This window comes from Narcine bancroftii, chromosome 2 (assembly GCF_036971445.1).
Source record: "Narcine bancroftii isolate sNarBan1 chromosome 2, sNarBan1.hap1, whole genome shotgun sequence".
NCBI classification, from domain to species: Eukaryota; Metazoa; Chordata; class Chondrichthyes; order Torpediniformes; family Narcinidae; genus Narcine; species Narcine bancroftii.
The window spans coordinates 41726906-41746389 of record NC_091470.1 but is presented as its reverse complement, the minus strand read 5'-3'; the positions used below and the strand labels follow the sequence as shown (position 1 = coordinate 41746389).

General features: G+C 38.3%; 1 protein-coding gene across 4 annotated transcripts in view; it reads left to right on the top strand.

Moving 5' to 3' along the window:
- dync1h1 (dynein, cytoplasmic 1, heavy chain 1) overlaps positions 1 to 19484 on the top strand; it is a 114260-nt gene that overhangs the window by 16838 nt on the left and 77938 nt on the right. For all 4 annotated transcript variants that reach the window (XM_069916423.1, XM_069916420.1, XM_069916422.1 and 1 more), the window contains exons 11-23: positions 1054 to 1200; positions 2688 to 2828; positions 2908 to 3084; positions 4036 to 4146; positions 5275 to 5394; positions 8263 to 8502; positions 8814 to 8969; positions 9361 to 9474; positions 16712 to 16822; positions 16909 to 17118; positions 17590 to 17736; positions 18143 to 18309; positions 18398 to 18571. In XM_069916423.1, coding sequence (XP_069772524.1) covers positions 1054 to 1200; positions 2688 to 2828; positions 2908 to 3084; positions 4036 to 4146; positions 5275 to 5394; positions 8263 to 8502; positions 8814 to 8969; positions 9361 to 9474; positions 16712 to 16822; positions 16909 to 17118; positions 17590 to 17736; positions 18143 to 18309; positions 18398 to 18571 — 2015 coding nt within the window. The remainder of the gene's footprint in view (positions 1 to 1053; positions 1201 to 2687; positions 2829 to 2907; positions 3085 to 4035; positions 4147 to 5274; positions 5395 to 8262; positions 8503 to 8813; positions 8970 to 9360; positions 9475 to 16711; positions 16823 to 16908; positions 17119 to 17589; positions 17737 to 18142; positions 18310 to 18397; positions 18572 to 19484) is intronic.

Below are 19484 nucleotides of genomic sequence, written 5' to 3'. Positions count from 1 at the left end.
CTACGTGACAGGCATCACTTGCAGTTTATGTACCAAATGATTTACAACACTCTACTCATGTATTCCTTTGGCATGATACTGTTCACTTGTTTATAATGGTCCTTTTCAGGTCTTACGATGCCACCCAAAGACTTTTGTTATCGACAGGAATGGAAAACCTGACACAGTTTCCACTGACAGGTTAAAGCTGGCGTATATCAGCAGTCCATGTTCTGCGTCAGAGACAAAGTCAGAGAACCAGTTGTACCCTTGCCAGTTGGGCTGTGCATAGCCTGTCTTGCACTATAGTACTAAGTTGGCCGAACTTTCAGTCCTTCAGACCATTACATAGTGGGACAATTCCAATCAATCACCTTTTTGCATGTTTTGGAGATGGGGGCGGGGGGTGGAGGGCAGTTGCAGGAGGAGCAGAGTGATAGCGTCAGAATCCTTTGTGTGGTGGTGATCCGTTGAGAAGGTCAGAGGGATTTGGCTGGTGGTGGTTGGAAAGGAAAATAATGCATTGTTGTGTATTAAGTTTAATAAAGAAAGTGACTTCATGGTGTGCTGTTAGAAGCAAATGAGTGTATTCTTTATTTTGTTTGTAAGCTGTTATAAATCACCACAGCGACAGTATACATTATTGCTTAAGAGCAGGAATGTGCAGGAGATTGGACTGATTGAATACTCAGCTTGGAATTGGCACACCACAAATGGCTGAATGGCTAACGATTTAATTTTTAAATAAGATGTATTAAATTTATTACTTTAAATTCTTGGATCAGGATGCTTTACTTATGTGTCATAAATTTCATTAATTGGAAGGATGATTGTCTTCAACAATGCAGTAATATTCAAGATTGCCATCCCAGTTCAAGTACTATCCAATTGGAATGCAAAGCACATCATGCAGGATATTTTTCTATGCAAGTGATCTGTGACATTTAATGGAACCCATTATTTGATGGAATGTATTTGTTATCAAAAATGTCAGTGGAGTAGGTTAAATGGTCACTGAATAGAATACAATTTTTCTCCAAGAATAATTAAAACTTTTTCTCCTCATGCTTGTAGAATATAGTCCATGAGCTTCACATAACAAATCAAGTCATTTATTTGCACCCACCAATTGAAGACTGCAGATACAAACTCTACCAGGAGCTTTTTAGCTGGAAAATGATTATCCTTACACTCCCAAGGATACAGAGTCAGCGATATCAGGTGAGAAAAAATGATAAAGTTTGCATTCTTGTTGTTTTGGTACTTTGTTTAAGATATCAACTACTTTGTGTGAAAAATGTACCCCTCAAATCCCCTTCAATTATCTTGTTACACAAATGCCCTTTACTTTTGGACTCTGCTGTGGGAAATAGATTGTGGCGAACTTATTTATGTCTCTCATAATTGTATATAATGCTATCATTATCACCTCTCATTTCAGGGAAAACTGACCTAGCCTATCCAGTCTTGTCCCGTAACTAAAATCTTCCAGTCCAGGCAACATCCTGGTAAATTTTATGTGCACTCTGTCCAGCACTTCCTTCCGAAGGTGACCAGATCTACACAATACTGTTCAGCCTGACCAAAGTTTTGTTTAGTTGTAATGTCCTAGCTCTTGTATTCTAAGCCACAACCTTTAAAGATCAGCATTCTACAGGAATTTTTCACTATCATTGCCACTTTGGAGAACTATGGAGTTGGTCTTCAGGTTTGCTCCTAGCATTCCTTAGTGCTCTAAGTACATGTCTATTTGACTTCCCAAAATGTATCACCTCACACTTCTCAGGATTAATAAATTCCATCTGCCAACTCTGTAACTGAACTGCTTCCTCGAGATCCACAGAACCCACCAATTTTCATGTAATTTTTAACCCTCCCTCATCCTAACAATATGTAGATTGATAAGAGAATTGACCATTAAATTGTCACTACTGTGTACATGAGAGAATTTTGAGGCAATTTAAAATGAAAGTCGGGAGAATGAAATTCTTCTGTGGAAATTGTAGCTGCCATGTGTCTCTGATGCTCGAAGTGGCTACAGAGATAATAGATGGATTAGTTGTAATCTTTCAAAAATTCTTCAATTCAGGAAAAGATTCAAGAATTGAAATTGAAATACCCTGTTCAAAAAGCACTAAATGCATTGAGTTACTATAGACGAATATCTGTTGTTGGAAAAATATTCAAATCAATTATCAAGAAATAATAGCAGAACATTGGAAAATTCACTATCACAGCCAACAAATTTATTGGAGCCCTTTGAGGAATTAATCAGCAGTTTTTGAAGAGGGAGGTATTGTCATATAAGGAAGTGTTTAACAAAATGGAGATTTATAAAATAGCAGGTGATACTGATATATTTTAAGATCATTGGGGAGGGGAGAGCAGGACATAACAAATGCTAATAGAGTGTCTCCCTTCATGGGAGAGTCTAGGATCTAGAGTCTACTCTGAATAAGGAAGTATTTATTTAAGACTGCCTTAGTGTACTGCAGAGGGTAACTCTGAATATATTCAAAGCTGAGATAGAGCTACAAAGCAGGAAAATGAGTGAAGAAAATTGCATGAGCATTATCTTGTTGAATAAAAGAGTAGGTTTGAGGGGCAAAATGGCCTATTAAGTTTATCTGATGTAATACAGAAAGTTCAATTGGAAAACCATACATTCTTTTAATAGCTCAATATTCTACCTTTACTTTCACTATTAGGTTGGTTTTCAATATGAACTATCTGAAGAGGAGAAATTCTACAGAAATGCCCTAACAAGAATGCCAGATGGTCCAACAGCTTTGGAGGAAGCTCACGAAGCTGTAATGGGGATTGTCAGAGAAGTTGAAAAATATGTCAAGGTAAATATTTTGAAGATTTTTTTTTGTTTTAAGAACTTGAACACTTCAAGATAAATTTGTTCATCTTTTTCTTTGTCAGGTTTGGCTTCAGTACCAGTGTTTGTGGGATATGCAACCTGAAAACATCTATAACCGACTGGAAGATGATCTAAATAAATGGCAAGCATTGCTTGTCCAAATCAGAAAAGCTAGAGGAACTTTTGACAATGCAGAAACTAAAAAGGAATTTGGCCCTGTTGTTATTGATTATGGAAAGGTGAGAGTATTTTTTTTAATTCATTTATTTTCTTTCTTACTTTGTGCTTGAATATCATAAATATGAGCTAGTGTAGGCTATTTCAGTTCCTCTCCCTTCAGCACCAAGGTTGGTTTAATTTGTGTTCAATCTGCTTTCTTGTTCTTTCTTTTATAATCCAATAAAATTACCTTGTGCATGAATATATTCTATAACTTGACATCCAACTGTTTGGAGTAAAGAATTTGAAAGCTTCAGAAATTGCCTGTCAGGCCCCACATCTTGGAGATTTCTCCGTGTCTTTGTCTTGAATGAATGTCCCTTTGTGCTGAAAACTATGCATGCACTTGATTAATGCAACCTTCCAACAATTTCTCCCAACAGAATGAGGGAAAGGGAATGTCTTTTGATATCTCTCTGTCAACTTACCTTATTCTTTTATGTACTAATAAAATCACCTCTCATCCTTGTAAACTGTGCATACAGTTCAACCTGCTCAGTTGTTCCTTCACAATGCAACTCTTCCATTCCATGAGTGAGCTTAGAAAATGTTGACATTCCTTCAAAGCAAGTTTATCCCCTAAATATGGAGATCATAGCCATGCACTGTACTTCAGATGTGGTATCATTCAATGTTCTGTAGTTATTACCATGCTTCCATATTTTATCTCCTTTGCAATAAAGGCCAGCATTCCACTTGGCTTTTTAATTGCTGTACCTGCATTCAATTTCCTTCTGTATTTCATGTACAACAGCATTCTGTTGAGTAGTTTTCTGCGTTTCTTCCAGTCAGAGTGGATAATATCTTGTTCCTTCCATGCAAAGCTTTAATTTGCCTGTGTATTAAGCTAATGCTTTCATTAAGGTAAAATAATCAGACCTCATTGGTGTTATCCTTTCCAATGTTGCCAGTGCCTCTCATTTTTTTTTTTAACTTGTCAATATAAAACTTTTTTCTTTTTGTGCTTCAAGGTGCAATCAAAAGTGAATCTAAAATATGATTCTTGGCATAAAGAGGTTCTCAGCAAATTTGGACAGATGCTTGGTCAGAACATGCAGGAGTTCCATTCACAGATATCAAAGGTATGGAGTATAAATCTTGGTATAATGTGTATTACAGGGGTGGCTAAACTGTGGCTCGGGAGCAACATGCAATTCAGACATGTAACGTGCAGCTCGCTGAAATATGTTGGCTGGAGGAGATACCACTATTCCAGAAACCGCCTCGGGAAATTTTGAAACCCTAGAGGCAGGGCGCCTGCCCCAGAGGCAGGGTGCCTGTCCAGCCACTGGGAAGGGGAAAAGCAAGATGACAGAGATGGGGAGGAGAGGCTGGAGGGGGTCCTCAGTGAGGACCTCATCAAGGTGCAAAAGCCAGGACAGAGTTGGAGCTGGCAGCAGAAGTGAAAGTCCTGTCCCCACCGGATGGAGAGTCAACACCAGGGAGTGCAGAAGTTGGTCTGCTCCATACCCCAGCCTCTGCTCCCAGTGATTCCCCCCTGGGTGGGACAGGGAGAGGCAGAGCTGTGGGCCCTCTGGCCTCACCCTGCCACAGGAGGGAGCTTTGTATTAGGTTACTTCTCACGTCGTGCACTCTGCTGTGGATGCTGCAATGGTGCAGGTACTGCGGATACCAGTGGCAGCAGCAAGGCCAAAGATAGCACATCAGAAACAGGAGGAGGAATCGTCTATCCAGCCCGTCAAGCCTGCTTCCACATTCAATGCGATCTCAGCTGATCTGGCCATGGGCCCAGCTCCGCCTTTTCCCCCCCATAACCCTTAATTCCCCTACGATGCAACAATCTCTTGTACAGTATCTTAAATATATTTAATGGGGCAGCGTCTACTGCTTCCTCAGGTAGAGATTTCCACAGAAAATCGGTCAGGATATTGAAAATATTTGGTGTATATATATATATATATCTGTAGTTATTGATTATTGAAACTAATACAAATTAGCAGTTTAAAAACAATATTCATGAATAAATATGTACATTTGTTAATATTTATATAAAATCTTTGTAACAAAATATGCAAAAGGAAAAATGTGTACGTAATAGTTTTTCATGCCTTGCTGCTTTGAAACTGAAGTTTATCATATGTGGCTCTTCCATTAAGCATGTTTGGTGACCCCTGGTGTATTATATTTGCACAGTTGAAACCAATATTGACCATGGCAAATGTCCCTTTCAATGTTGTCTTTTAAATCAGTCTCGTCAAGAATTGGAGCAACATTCAGTGGATACAGCAAGTACTTCGGATGCCGTGACCTTCATTACCTATGTGCAATCGTTGAAACGCAAGATCAAGCAGTTTGAGAAGCAAGTAGATGTAAGTTTAATGTTAAAATCTCATACCTAGAACTGGTTCCCACTAACAAATAATTTGCAGGTTTTATTTATTATTTTCACTTTTGTTAATTTTAGGGCTATATACATTGCTTTATTTTGGATAAGTTGTGACTACATTAGCCATTCCCATCATCAAAGCTACACAGTCTGATCTCTGTGGCATTCCTTGACGCTACCTCATTCATAATGATTTGCAACCATCATAGTTTTCCAGTATTCAATCTTGTATCAACTTTACATTATCTGAAATTCCTATCCGTGCCCCAGCTAAGATTGGTGTTGTTCACTTAACACTCCTGTGCTTACTGAACTACCATGGCCCTTGGTCCAGCAAAACTTGAATTCCTAAATGTAATTTGTTTTACCTCCTCCTTTATCTACAGCAAGGGTGTCAAACTCAAATTCACAGAGGGCCAAAATTGAAAACTTGGACTAAGTCGTGGGCCGAACTAAATATTTATTGAAAATTTTCAACAACATCTGCATGTTTTCTCTTCTTTCAACATATGTAATGTTAAACTTTTTCTTATTAAAATAAATGTTTACTAATAGTTTTGGTTAAATTCTTTCCAAAAGAAGCATTAACAAATGAGAAATAAAATATTCAATAAATAATATTTCTCTATAGCCTTTAAGCTCCTTTTAAATGTATTTTTTTTCCACACGCCAACAAGTCAAAAAATAACAACTTGCTTCAATAAAAATCCAATCTTTCAACTATGAACAGTCCAAAGTTAACCAAAGAAAATATTAATCCAAGCTTAGCTTGCTCCACTGTGATTTACTCTGATGCACCTGGGTCTAAACCAGATACTTGGTATTTCTTCTTAGATGCAAGTTCATCAAACTCTGGGGTCAGAGTTTGCCTCCCACCTGTGTTGAAAGGTCCTGTTTTCTGTCTTTCGTTTGGCCATTTTTCGTAAGGGGTTTATTACATGTGAGTTGGGTGACAGGTCGCAGATGCTAATGACAGTAAAGAGAGGAGGTGGGGGCGATTAGTGGGCTGACGGGCCGGCACCAACGCATTTGCAAAGCATTCTGGGATTTGTAGTATTAGCTGTGCATATGCTATACTGGCGCGGCAGCCAGTGGGCCAGCTCTAATACATATTTGATATGATCTTGTGGGCCAAAATAATTATAATTTGGCCTGGGGGCCTGAGTTTGACATGTGTGATCTACAGCTTCCATCAGCCTTGTTTTAGCAGAGATGGTATCAGATTTTGTTAATTCTGTAAAGCATATTTTGCTACATTCATGCAAGATGAACATTATAGATCAGAGGTGGAAGCTTGACATTCCTAGCAAAAGAGGAAGTAACTATTGCGGTTGGTAATTTCTATGGCAACAAGGCAATGAATCCGGTTAGTTAAAGGAATTAGAAGGTGAATGATAAAGTGAAGGCACTGAAGGTTGTGAGAACCATTCATGTCATATTCTTTCATTATGATGAGAGGTCATGCTGCCTATCTCAGTTTTAGGGTGAAGAACAGCAATACTGATTGTGGAAGTGGTTATAAGTCATTCTTTGTGGTAAAGGCCAATAAATAATAATCAGATCAATGAGCTTGAGGCTGAGAAAGAGCAGTGGACATTACTCTTCACTACCTGTGTACAATATGTGTGAAGGGAATAATTTTCTCCAGGAATATTTGGAAAATATGCCTCTACCTAATATAAAACAATTAAAGTATTTGTTGCTATGTCTTCGCAAGACAAGTAGAACATTAGAGATGGAACTGAAAGATTGCCAACAATATTTTTCATTTTTAGTGTATGTGTGCACATCTTGCTAGCCAGACCAGTATATTTTTGGCCCATCCTTAATTTTGCCCCATGTCTTCATAAGAAATAGGTGCAGAAGTAGGCCATCCAGCAGGTTGATCCTGCTCCGCTATTCAACGAGGTCGTGGTTCACCTGATGATAGGCTGACCTCCACCTACCTGCCTTTTCCCCAAATCCTTTAATTTGCCTACTATGTGAAAATACTTAGTAGCTTGTTAGACCCAGAATGGAGTCCTGCATGGCAAGACCAAATGAGGATGGCAGGTTTTCTTTCCTAAAAGATGCTGGTGCACCCCATAAATTTTCACAGCAATCCTCTGGTTTCAAAGCTACTATTGCAAATTCTAGATTTTTATCCTAAAGGTAGTTAGCGACATGGTTGGTGTATCAGTTAGCATGATGCTAACCTGGGTTCAAATCTGGTGCTGTCTGTCAGGAGCTTGTACATTCTCCCTGTGTCTGCATTGGTTTCCTCCAGGCACTCCTGTTTCCACCCATCATTTAAAACATATAGAGGTGTAGGTTCATTGGTGTATTTGGGACATGGGCTTGTGGACTGGAAGGGTCCATTACTGTACTATACATCTAAATTTAAATTGAATCTCTCCAGCTGCAATGAGTGAGGTGAACTTACAAGTCCAAGCCACAGTCCAGAATTTTTTTGCCACAAGGAGTAGCTTGTAAATGCAGATCAGGATTTGCTGATTTTTGTGACTGGGGTCAATTGCAAGATGGAGGTTGATGACACTGAATCATGTATGAGGCTTGCACGTCCCTGGAGAAAGCTGCTTGGGAGTGCAAATGTATCTCATTTGTCGTTCAAATGTGGAACTCTTTTTTTATTTTGTTGCCACAAGGTAATTTTGCATTTTTAAATCCAGTGCCTTGAGCTATATTAAAACCTCCAAGTCCATTGTTTCTGTTTCATAAAATGGACTATTAAAACTTCTTGAAAGTGTTACTTGTGTTTCCATTCTGTTTTGTCGGGTTGCACTTAGACAATTGGATTGCAGGTGAACTATAATAACATTTAAGTTTTTATGAATTTGTCTTTTATCTGTAGCTTTATCGCAATGGCCAACGTTTACTGGAAAAACAGCGGTTTCAATTTCCTCCATCTTGGCTGTACATTGATAATATTGAAGGAGAATGGGGTGCCTTTAATGACATAATGCGTAGGAAGGACAGCGCTATTCAGCAACAGGTGGCTAATTTACAGATGAAAATAGTTCAGGAGGACCGTGCTGTGGAAAGCCGCACTACAGATCTGTTGGGTGAATGGGAGAAAACAAAGCCTGTGGCTGTAAGTAATGGGTCATAATATTTCAAACCTATTATTAGAAATCTGTAGTGCTGTGTTCTTTATAAAAATTGTAGCTGCTAAATTCCTATTTAGATGGAATGACCATTGTATTATTTCTACAGTTGTAGCTTAGTTCTTTTAGAAGTCCCTGTGATGATGTCATTTGGTTAGTAACGGAACTAAATATTACTTTTTTAATCCCAATATCTTGTCTGGTAATTTATAGTGAGAATCAAAGCTTGCATGATAGTAGACATAACTTGATTGTATGTAACAATGAACTCTAAAGTGAAATTGCTATTTAATTATAGGGGAGTCTTCGTCCAGAAGATGCCCTTCAAGCGCTTACTATCTATGAAGGCAAGTTTGGGCGTCTAAAAGATGATCGAGAGAAATGTGCTAAAGCTAAAGAAGCTTTGGAGCTAACAGACACAGGATTACTCAGTGGCAGTGAAGAACGGGTGCAGGTCTGTATTGTAACATCTCTGATGCATATCTAGCAACTCATTGCTCAAAATTGGAAGATTTTTTAAAAACTTATTTTATGGGAGTAGCACAAGCCAAAATGTTAGAGTTTGCCTGCAAAAATTCGGATGTAACTAGATGTCTTATTTCAATGTATCAAATGTGAGGCTGATGTTGGCTGTATCGATGCATAAATTTGTGCTTTTAGGTGTTCAAGAATGGGGTGTGATGCACTGCAAAATTGAATGCAACCTTAATGTCAGTTCTAAATGAAAACTAATGTAGTCTGTGCATGTGAAATGTTATTGCTCAACTCAGAATGCATGTCCATGTTTATAACATCTTCTATTCCTTAGCAGGTGACCTGCTAATTATTGTCTCCTTTTTTATTAGGTTGCATTAGAAGAGCTACAGGATCTCAAAGGTGTTTGGTCTGAACTTTCCAAAGTCTGGGAGCAAATTGATCAGTTGAAAGAACAACCATGGGTTTCAGTACAGCCACGCAAGGTATACGACAGTAGTACCTTTATATTCGCTAAATTGAAGTTTACTTTTTTAATAGTGTTACAAGATCAAACCAGCAACCACAAAGAAGGCATATCACAAAAGGGTAAAGATGAACAATTACTTAACAAAAAAATTCACCTTCAAACTTGAATTCAAATTTCCCCCCCCGCCCCCCCACTGCTTTTATAACGATGCCCACTGGTTACTAAGCAAATTTCTATAACAGTGTAAAACTAATAAATTCTCCAGCCTAAATATAACATACATAATCAAAGTCTAAGCTACACTTCCAACCATCCCACAGATAAACTTAGATACAAAACATACAAGACTCACAAAACTTTGATCTCAACTGAAGCAAAGATCATAAACAAAATTCGGTTTGTTTAGTAAACTGAAGCCAAAAGATCTTTGAGAGAGAGAGAGAGCACAAAATTTGAAGTTGTCTTGTGTTGCTTGCAGAGAGAGGAACAACTGGCTTGGTCCGGATCCTTCTGGCTGCCTTTGCAATAATGTTCATCCTTTTTGAAATCCCATCATTCTAAACTGTCCTCCAGACCATGACTCATGCTCTCTGGGCCTTCTTCCACTCCACAGCACCACCCAGTGGTGGTTTATTGTCCAAGTCCAGAAATTTTTAGATCATTTTCTGCACATGCTCAGTTCGTCTCCCACTCTCTCAGCAGTCCAACTTCACCATGGCTGTCTAAGGCAAACTCACTTTTTAACATAAAACCACACAACACATTGACCAATACACAACACAGAACTCTGCAACAACAGGAAAAAAAATATATTATAAAAACTACTTAATGAAACAATCCTTAATGAAATGCAGATGTTAATTAATTGAAAACATTTAAATCCCGCTCAGTATTTCCCAGTATATTAGCATGGGACACTGAATTCACATAAGCAAGGTGTGCACTTAAAATCCCATTTTATCTTTCGGAATGTCAGGCTCATATTCTCACAGTTGACTGAGTCAAACTAGTAATGCTTTTGAAATTATTAGACTGCTAACAAAACTTGGAATGCCCATTGCAGCAATTTAGATCATTCAACTGTAAAACCCCTGTTATCTGAAATTCAAGAACCATCAAAAAAACCGTGGAAAATAAATAGGTAAAAAGTACGAAAATTTAATATTAGCAAGCCTCGCTGTAAGTCTGTCAACACACATTCTCAAGCAACTGGATAATTCACCTATCCGGCATCCGAGAGAAATGTGCTAATACTATAGAAGCTTTGGTGCTGAGAGACGTAGGATAGTGAAGTTCCAATTATGAAGATAACTCATTCTAACTTGTTGAATGTTAATTTTATTGGAACTGGGAGAGGGTAATTTGGCCATCAAGTCCTTGCTACCTCTAAGTGCATCTCATTTTCACACTTTGTCCCTTTAATCTAATCTCAGCATCATAAGCCTGATGATTTCAGCTGCTATTTTGAATATTTCTAGCTAGGTATCAGGTATACCACCTCTTTGACCTAAGTGTTAGGCAGTTTTTCTTTGGAACAGTTTTCCAGTGCAACTTCAGGAGCTTGTAAAGAACATAATCTTCTATTTGTTGATCTTTCAAGTTCCACTTTATTGTCGCATGTACAGGTGCCTAGCCTTTTATCCGGAATTGTCGGGACTGGACATTGGCTATTGTTTGGAATTTTTAAAAAAATATTTTTGATTTTCCAAAGACTCAGGCAAATCCAATAAACAAAATATTACATTCTCTTTCCAAGTAATATGATTTACAGAGTCCTTATTTTCCCCCTCCTTACACCTTCCCCTCCCTATCTTTTAAATTATGCAAGTACCAAAATAGAAAAAACACCTAAATACCAACAAAGACAATGATCCTCCGTGCAGCTAGAGGACCTTGGATATTAAATAAAAATAAGTTGGGGCAAAAATGCATGTTTTCTGCGCTGCACTTCCCATTTCATACTCTTAATCCTTTACTTGCTGGGACAGATTGTTTCTTTTCTCTTAATTGGGGGAGGGGGCGTGAATTATATCTGTGCACCTGTGTGTCTCAGATACAGTTGCCATACTTCAATGAATGTGTCCTATCCCTGTAAATTGTGGGTGATTTTTTTTTCCAGGGGAATGCAACTTTGTATTTCCATATTCTATCATGCAATATTCAGCTGGGAGTCGTTCTTCCACGTAAACTGCTATACACTTCTTGGCTAGTGACATGGTGACCTTTACAAACTGAATTTAGTATTTGGACAGTCTAAACTGTACTTCCCCAATGTCTCCCTAGAAGTTACAACTCCAGATCCTGTGGAAAATCTGTTGTTATGAATCTTCCAGATTTTGGAATAATTTTAAAATAGTGGTCCCTTTAAGCAAATGCAATGTTTGAAAATTGCACAAAACAGAGGATGCAGGGAGTTAAATGGATTTAGATAAATAAAGATCATAATATCACTAGCATGTTTTTAAATTTTAAAGTGAAACTCCAAAATAAAACTGGCACAGACATTGCAGACATCTCAAGCAGTGCAAATGCAGTAAACGCACATTACAGCTCAAACATCATTCATGTTAGAATGAACTCTTTAAAGATTTCTTCCAGTGTCGTCTGCTTAATTAAGAGGTTTCTCTCTAAGCAGTCTCTCTTTAATTGAATAAACATGCTCACTGATAAATGAATGTTGTTCCGTTTCCACCAATTAACTGATTGCACATTTTAACCATATCATCAATGAGCATTTTTTCATCTGTGTGCACAATGACTCTGTCCTCATCACTACTCTCCTCCTGCTTATCGGTATGTAACACCATTTCAGCAATTTCCCCATCACTCAAGGAATGCACAATGGGTGCATCATTGTCAATGTCAGGCACTACTTCGATGTCAGCTGCCTCTAATGTGTTTACATTTTCTGCTGCAACAGTTTTGGCGTAGGCAATGAGGTTAGCGATCATCCTCCTCTTGTTACTGACATGAAAACTTTCAAAGTCTTCACCTGTAGGCTCATTTTCATCGAACATTGTTGACGGCCAAAGTCTATGCTGAGTATGTTTTAATGTTGCTTCAGTTACATTTCTCCAAGTATTAACAAGTGCATAAATTGCATCCTTTAGAATGCAAGTTTTCAATAAGTCTTAATACAAATGCCTCTGTTGACTGCATCAAGCGTGCAGTTCAGGAAAAATGTCCTTCTAGTTGCTCTTCATTGAGCGTAAAATTCCATGGTCGCAAGGCTGTATTAACGATATAACATTAAGGGGAAGGTAAATGCCGAACACACTATTTCTCACAAGAACTTCAGCAGGGGGATGTGCGGAGCAGTTGTCTAGAAGCAATAAAATGTTTCACTTTTCTTCCAGGCCAGCCTCTGTACAATGCAGCGAGTACGAAGTGATTATGAAACAATCAGTAAAAAATTCTCGTGTTACCCATGCTTTTCTATTGGCATAATAATGCACAGTTAACCTTGTTACATGTTTAACGCAGCTTCTTCCAAACACTGCTAACTTTAACCTGTGTGTGCCTGCAAAGTTTTCACACCCAAGGACAGTCACCCTGTCCTTAGCGTACTTGGAACCTGATGGTGCTCTTTCATTTGTGGTTGTTTGTCTTTCTTGGAAGGTAATGCCAGTAGAGAGCTGTCTCATCTGCATTTTAAATTTTCTTGGGCTAAGGTTTTGATCATGTATCATTCCGGCAAACTCATCTATGTAACGTTCAACTGCATTGTAATCTGCAGAAGCTTTTTCACCACAGATTTTAAGATACCATGATGCTTCGTAATTTTTTTGCAGCCAACCATGTGAATATTCACACTCACCCTCAAGATTCAGTTCTTTGTGGATTTTTTGAGGTTGTTTCATTACAAACAGACCAGCCAGTGGCATGCGTTCACTTCTTCGTGGTCACACCCACTCAAAAAGCACTCGGTCAATATCTACATTTTTTGCCCTGTACAAAATTTTCCTTTTATTCATCAGTCTATGTTTATCACTCTCACTGTAAAACTTCCAACAACCGTTCTTTCTTTTTCCTAAAATTACATATGATGGACGATTCCACACAATAATCTTCCATTAGATGACGCACAAATGCGCCACTATCAAGCTTCTGATAACTCCATCTTCTGCGCAATCAATAAAGACGCTTCCTCTTTTTGAATCTCACTGCTATCCACAGGAGACTCTGCAGCTCCCTTTGCCACGTTCATTGGCTTCACAGAAGCTTCTGACTGGTAATGTCAACTGGGAGGGAGGTGGCGATGACACTCGACAGGAAGGGGCTCTTATAAAATAACAATTGTGCTATTCAGCGGTGATGCCCGACAGGGAGTTGCTCTTATAAAGTGATCATTACACTAATTAGTGACGGCGTGTGCCAGGAAGGGCCACTTATTAGGTGATGATACCACAAATTTTTTTTTTTTTTTTTTTTTTTTTTAAATTTTTTTATTTTTCACACCATAAATCACATTAGCCATGATATACACTATTTCTTTTCACACATATACAGTGACTTTTTCTCCCCCCCCCCCCTTTCCTCCCAAACCACCCCCCACCCCCCCCTCTCATCCATTTTAGGTATACAATCTAGGTTGCATTAAGCCAGTCAGACAATGTTGTCATTCAACAAAATTACACCAGAAATTCTACTGAGTCCATTCTTTTCTTTCCTTCTCCTTCCATCAACTTAGGTAATGTTTGTCCCCGGTAGGTTTTCGCTATTGTATTTAATGTAAGGCTCCTATACTTGTTCGAATATTTCAATGTTATTTCTTAACCAATATGTTATTTTTTCTAATGGAATACATTTATTCATTTAAATTTGGTAGTTTCTTCCTTTTAATTTGGTTATGTATTCCATTAATATTTAAAGACATATAGTTCAGCGTAGCCCTTTTATATTTTGTTTATCTTCTCTTTCCGTTTTTCCATCATTACCTTTCCTCCTTTTCCATTTCTGTTTTCTTATTTTCAACTCTTTATAAGACAACATTCCTACAACATCTAACATTTTCCTTATTCTCCTATTTCTATCTTATTTATCCCCAATCTCCCCTTCACCTCCTGAGTTGTCCTTTATCCCTTGTCGGACAACCACATCTCCCCTCTCCATTTGGATTTGCGAATCCACTCGCAAGCGTCAACTGATTTTGCAGTGACCGCTATTTCCCCCCACCCCGCCTCCCCCAGAAAAGATTTCACTTTTCATATGTCACAAAGGTCCCTCTTTTAATTCCCTCCTTATTCTCTCTATTCCATTACCTTCCCTTATTAATTCTTGTCTATACTATCCATATTTTCCTCTAAGTACAGATACATTCATGTATGCTCATTGTCTCTATTCACTCTTATACCTCTTTACCTGCATACATATCAATCGTGATCATTTTTACTCTCATTACCCGTCTTCATCCCTCAGTCTATTTTTGTCTTTACCCACATACATATCAGTCGTGATCATTTTAACTCTCATTACCCGTCTTCCTCCCTCAGTCTATTTTTGTAATTGTTCTGCAAATTTTCGTGCTTCTTCTGGATCCGCGAATAGTCTGTTTTGTTGTCCTGGAATAAATATTTTCAATACCGCTGGATGCTTTAGTATAAATTTATACCCTTTCTTCCATAAAATCGCCTTTGCTGTATTGAACTCTTTTCTCTTCTTTAGGAGTTCAAAACTTATATCTGGATAAATGAAGATTTTTTGCCCTTTATACTCCAGTGGTTTGTTGCCCTCTCTTACTTTTTCCATTGTCTTCTCCAGTACCTTTTCTCTTGTAGTATATCTTAGGAATTTTACTACAATAGATCTTGGTTTTTGTTGTGGTTGTGGTTTAGAGGCCAATACTCTATGTGCCCTTTCTATTTCCATTTCATGCTGTAGTTCTGGACATCCTAGGGTCTTAGGGATCCACTCTTTTATAAACTCCCTCATATTCTTGCCTTCTTCATCTTCCTTAAGGCCCACTATCTTTATGTTATTTCTTCTGTTATGGTTTTCCATTGTATCTATTTTTTGAGCTAGTAGTTCTTGTGTCTCTTTAGTTTTTTTATTAGATTTCTCCAATTTCTTTTTTAAGTCTTCTACCTCCATTTCTGCTGCTACTGCCCGCTCTTCCATCTTGTCCATTTTTTTTCCCATTTCTGTTAAGGTCATCTCCATTTTAATTATTTTCTCCTCTGTGTTGTTTATTCTTTTTCTTAAATCCTTAAATTCCTGTGTTTGCCATTCTTTAAATGATTCCATGTATCCTCTAATAAGAGCAAGTATATCCTTTACCTTGCCTCTCTTTTCTTCTTCTATTTCACCATACTCTTCCTCTTCTTCTTCCTCTGGGTTGACCATCTGTTGTTTCTTTGGTGCCCTTTCCTCCTCTTCTATCTTGTTTCTATTGTCTTCTGTGGTCTCTTCTTGCTGCAGGTGTTCTGCAGCTGTCGTTGCCGGCTGTGGAGATCGACTCCCCAGCTGGTCCCCCCTCCCGTCGGTGTGTTTTTTTTCATTCGCATCGCGCATGCGCGATTCCTCGCGCATGCGCGGTTGCACACTTTTACTCGGCTCAGCGAGCCATTTTTGTAGTCCATTATTTACCGACCTGAGGGAGCGGGTTTCTCTCTCCGCAGCGGGCCTCTTCGGACAGGTAAGGCCTTCACCTTTTTCCTCCTTTGTCTTCTCTTCCTCTCTTCTTACCGTTGCTTTCGACTTTTCTTTTTTTGTCGCCATCTTCTTTCCACCTTTATACTCACTTTTCTGTAACTTTTATTTCTGTGCCTTTGTGTTTTCTCTTGTTTTTCCCGACTTTTCTGGAGAGGGCTGGAGTTCACCGTCCGGCCACTACTCCATCACGTGACTCCTCCCCCGATACCACAAATTTTTGACGCGGAACACAATGGGATACATGGGAGTTGAGTGAGGGTCGTGCCAGGCCATGTTTGGTGCCATACTCCATCTTTGATGAGCAGATGTCATCTATCAAAAAAGTGCTGGCTTTTGAAGGTTGCTGGTTTTCAGAATTCTGGATAAAAAGTTAGGCACCTGTGCCAAGATAAACTTATGGGGGTTGTTTTGCAAGCAAGACTAGTAGACACGTTATACATAGTACAACCAGTAAGACACAATACAGAATTGGAGAGAAATCAGTTGATGTGGAGCATTTCTGTGACTGTCTGAAATTGGTATAGTAGACATTTAGTATTAATGTGTTTGATTGTTAAATGACAATACATCATAATTTACTTTTATACCATTACATAATGCAGCTTCGTCAAAACTTGGATGGACTGCTTAATCAATTGAAGAATTTTCCAGCTCGACTGCGTCAATATGCATCATATGAGTTTGTGCAGCGACTTCTGAAGGGCTACATGAAGGCATGTTTTATAAATGCAAATACAATAGAAAAATTATTCATTTTTTGTGGGACAAAACAAAAATAATAATTTAGTTTGTCTTGTAGATTAACATGTTGGTGATTGAGCTAAAGTCTGAGGCCTTGAAGGACCGTCACTGGAAGCAACTGATGAAACGACTCCATGTTAATTGGGTAGTTTCTGAATTAACCTTGGGTCAGATATGGGATGTGGATTTGCAGAAAAATGAAGCCATTGTTAAAGATGTTCTGCTTGTGGCTCAGGGAGAGATGGCTTTGGAGGAGTTTTTGAAACAGGTTAGTAAATGTAATTTGGGGTGGAGCAGAATTATGATTTTGCAAGTATTTTAGAACTTTATTTCCAAGTGTGATGAAATCTGGGTTAAAATCTGCCCGATTTTAATTATATCTTTAATGCCAGAATTCTGTAACTTTTGCATCTCATATCAGGTACTTAATGTGCACTTTTTCAGATCGCTAGCCTTTTCACTCTTTGACATTCAATATTTTGAATTTGATACTGAATCTAAATGAATCAAAACCTACCATGTGATGATCTTGTGTTAAACAAAGCCAATTTCCTGTAACTTTTTGGTAACCTAATACATTTAGCCAAAGTATTATTGCAGTAGCTAAATGGAACGCATTCTCAAATGCCTTTTTGTTCAGGAGCATGAATCCAATAATTGATGAGGTAAATTGTATAATTTTTGCTATGGTAGATTGTATGAAGTATGGAACTATAATCAATCATTTAAAATTTTTCAGATTAGGGAAGTGTGGAACACTTATGAGTTGGACTTGGTGAACTATCAAAACAAGTGTAGATTGATCCGTGGCTGGGATGACCTTTTCAACAGGGTTAAAGAACACATAAACAGTGTATCTGCAATGAAGTTGTCTCCCTACTATAAGGCAAGTATTCATGGAAGATTTTTCATAAAGCTTACTCATTTTCTTGTTGAGCTGAAATCCTTCACATTGCCTTTAATTCTCCTGTGTTTTGCAATTGATAGTTTCCAACTTTTTTCATATTTTTATAATTTGGCATCTTAATTTTTATCCCTTCATGCTTTCGCTCACCATACATTAGGCATTGCCAAACTACAAGGTATCTTTTGTGTGTAATTGTAGTGCTTTTTTTTGATGCGGTGAGATTTTAGATCTGTTTTAATGCATCTGTTACAAAATGTAGGCTTTATTCAAAATGTTTAGGATTCAGTGGTGATGATTTTCCCAACTATGTATGTTGCTCATACTTATTATCTACGTGTAACCTCAATTTACTGTTTGAATGGCTAATTGGTGTCCTTGTATTTAGGTCTTTGAAGAGGATGCCTTGAGCTGGGAAGATAAACTAAATCGTATAATGGCACTTTTTGATGTTTGGATTGATGTCCAGAGACGCTGGGTCTATCTTGAGGGCATTTTTACAGGAAGTGCTGACATTAAGCATTTGTTGCCTGTGGAAACTCAGAGATTCCAGAGGTATGTGAATAGATTTACATTGTTTTTTGATGAAATGCTTAGTAATTCTTAAATTAATTTTCATGTCCTTATTTTTACTCTTAAACAGCATCAGCACGGAATTCCTAGCCCTCATGAAGAAAGTGACCAAATCTCCTCTCGTCATGGATGTTTTGAATATCCCAGGTGTGCAACGGTCTTTGGAACGGTTGGCAGATTTGCTGGGAAAGATACAAAAGGCTTTGGGAGAATATTTGGAGAGAGAGCGATCATCCTTTCCTCGGTAAATATTTTTTAGAACACATTTGAATGAACTGTACATGAACAATAGGGAAAAAAATTGCAATGGAAATTTCACTGTACATTATCATCCAACAATGGAAATACAATGGATTTTGCAAGTCTCTAATAACGGTTCACCGCAGAGCCCACCTCACTGACAAAAGGCAAAGGAGGAAAAACCCAACACCCAACCCCAACCAACCAATTTTCCCTTGCAACCGCTGCAATCGTGTCTGCCTGTCCCGCATCGGACTTGTCAGCCACAAACGAGCCTGCAGCTGACGTGGACTTTTTACCCCCTCCATAAATCTTTGTCCGCGAAGCCAAGCCAAAGAAGAAAGAATAACGGTTCAATAATCATGATCATCAAACTATTCTGGCTTGATGCCTGACATAGTTTTTAACAAATCTATTTTGAGAATTTATTGGCAGAGCAGGGAAGAAAACGAGGAGTGCAATATACTTGGATATTCAGGAGACATTCAAGCAGGTGGCATGGAAGATTATGGATTGTGGAATTGGATCTGTATTAGTGTAGTTTGTGAACTTTGCAGGATGTAACTGGTCAAGTCACGCAGGAAATGGTCATGGTACCTCCTCTATTTATTATCTATAACAGACTTAAAATTATCAAGACTGCAAAAGAATGTAAACCAGATTGACAAGGTGATGGTGGTGAAGTCTGATATGGAATTGCCTACCATGGTGGTGATGGAAATATAGAGGTGAAAAATTAAAAATGTGTTAGTTTTTGGTGTTGTTTTTGGTGTTGTATGGGTCTGTGAAAGTGACTCTCATAGATGACTTGCAGATAGTTAAGTAAATTAATATACTAACCTTTGTCAAAGGGGAATGGAGATTGAGGAAAGCTCATTGAAGTTAATGGATGACTCTGGTGAGATCACACTTGTATA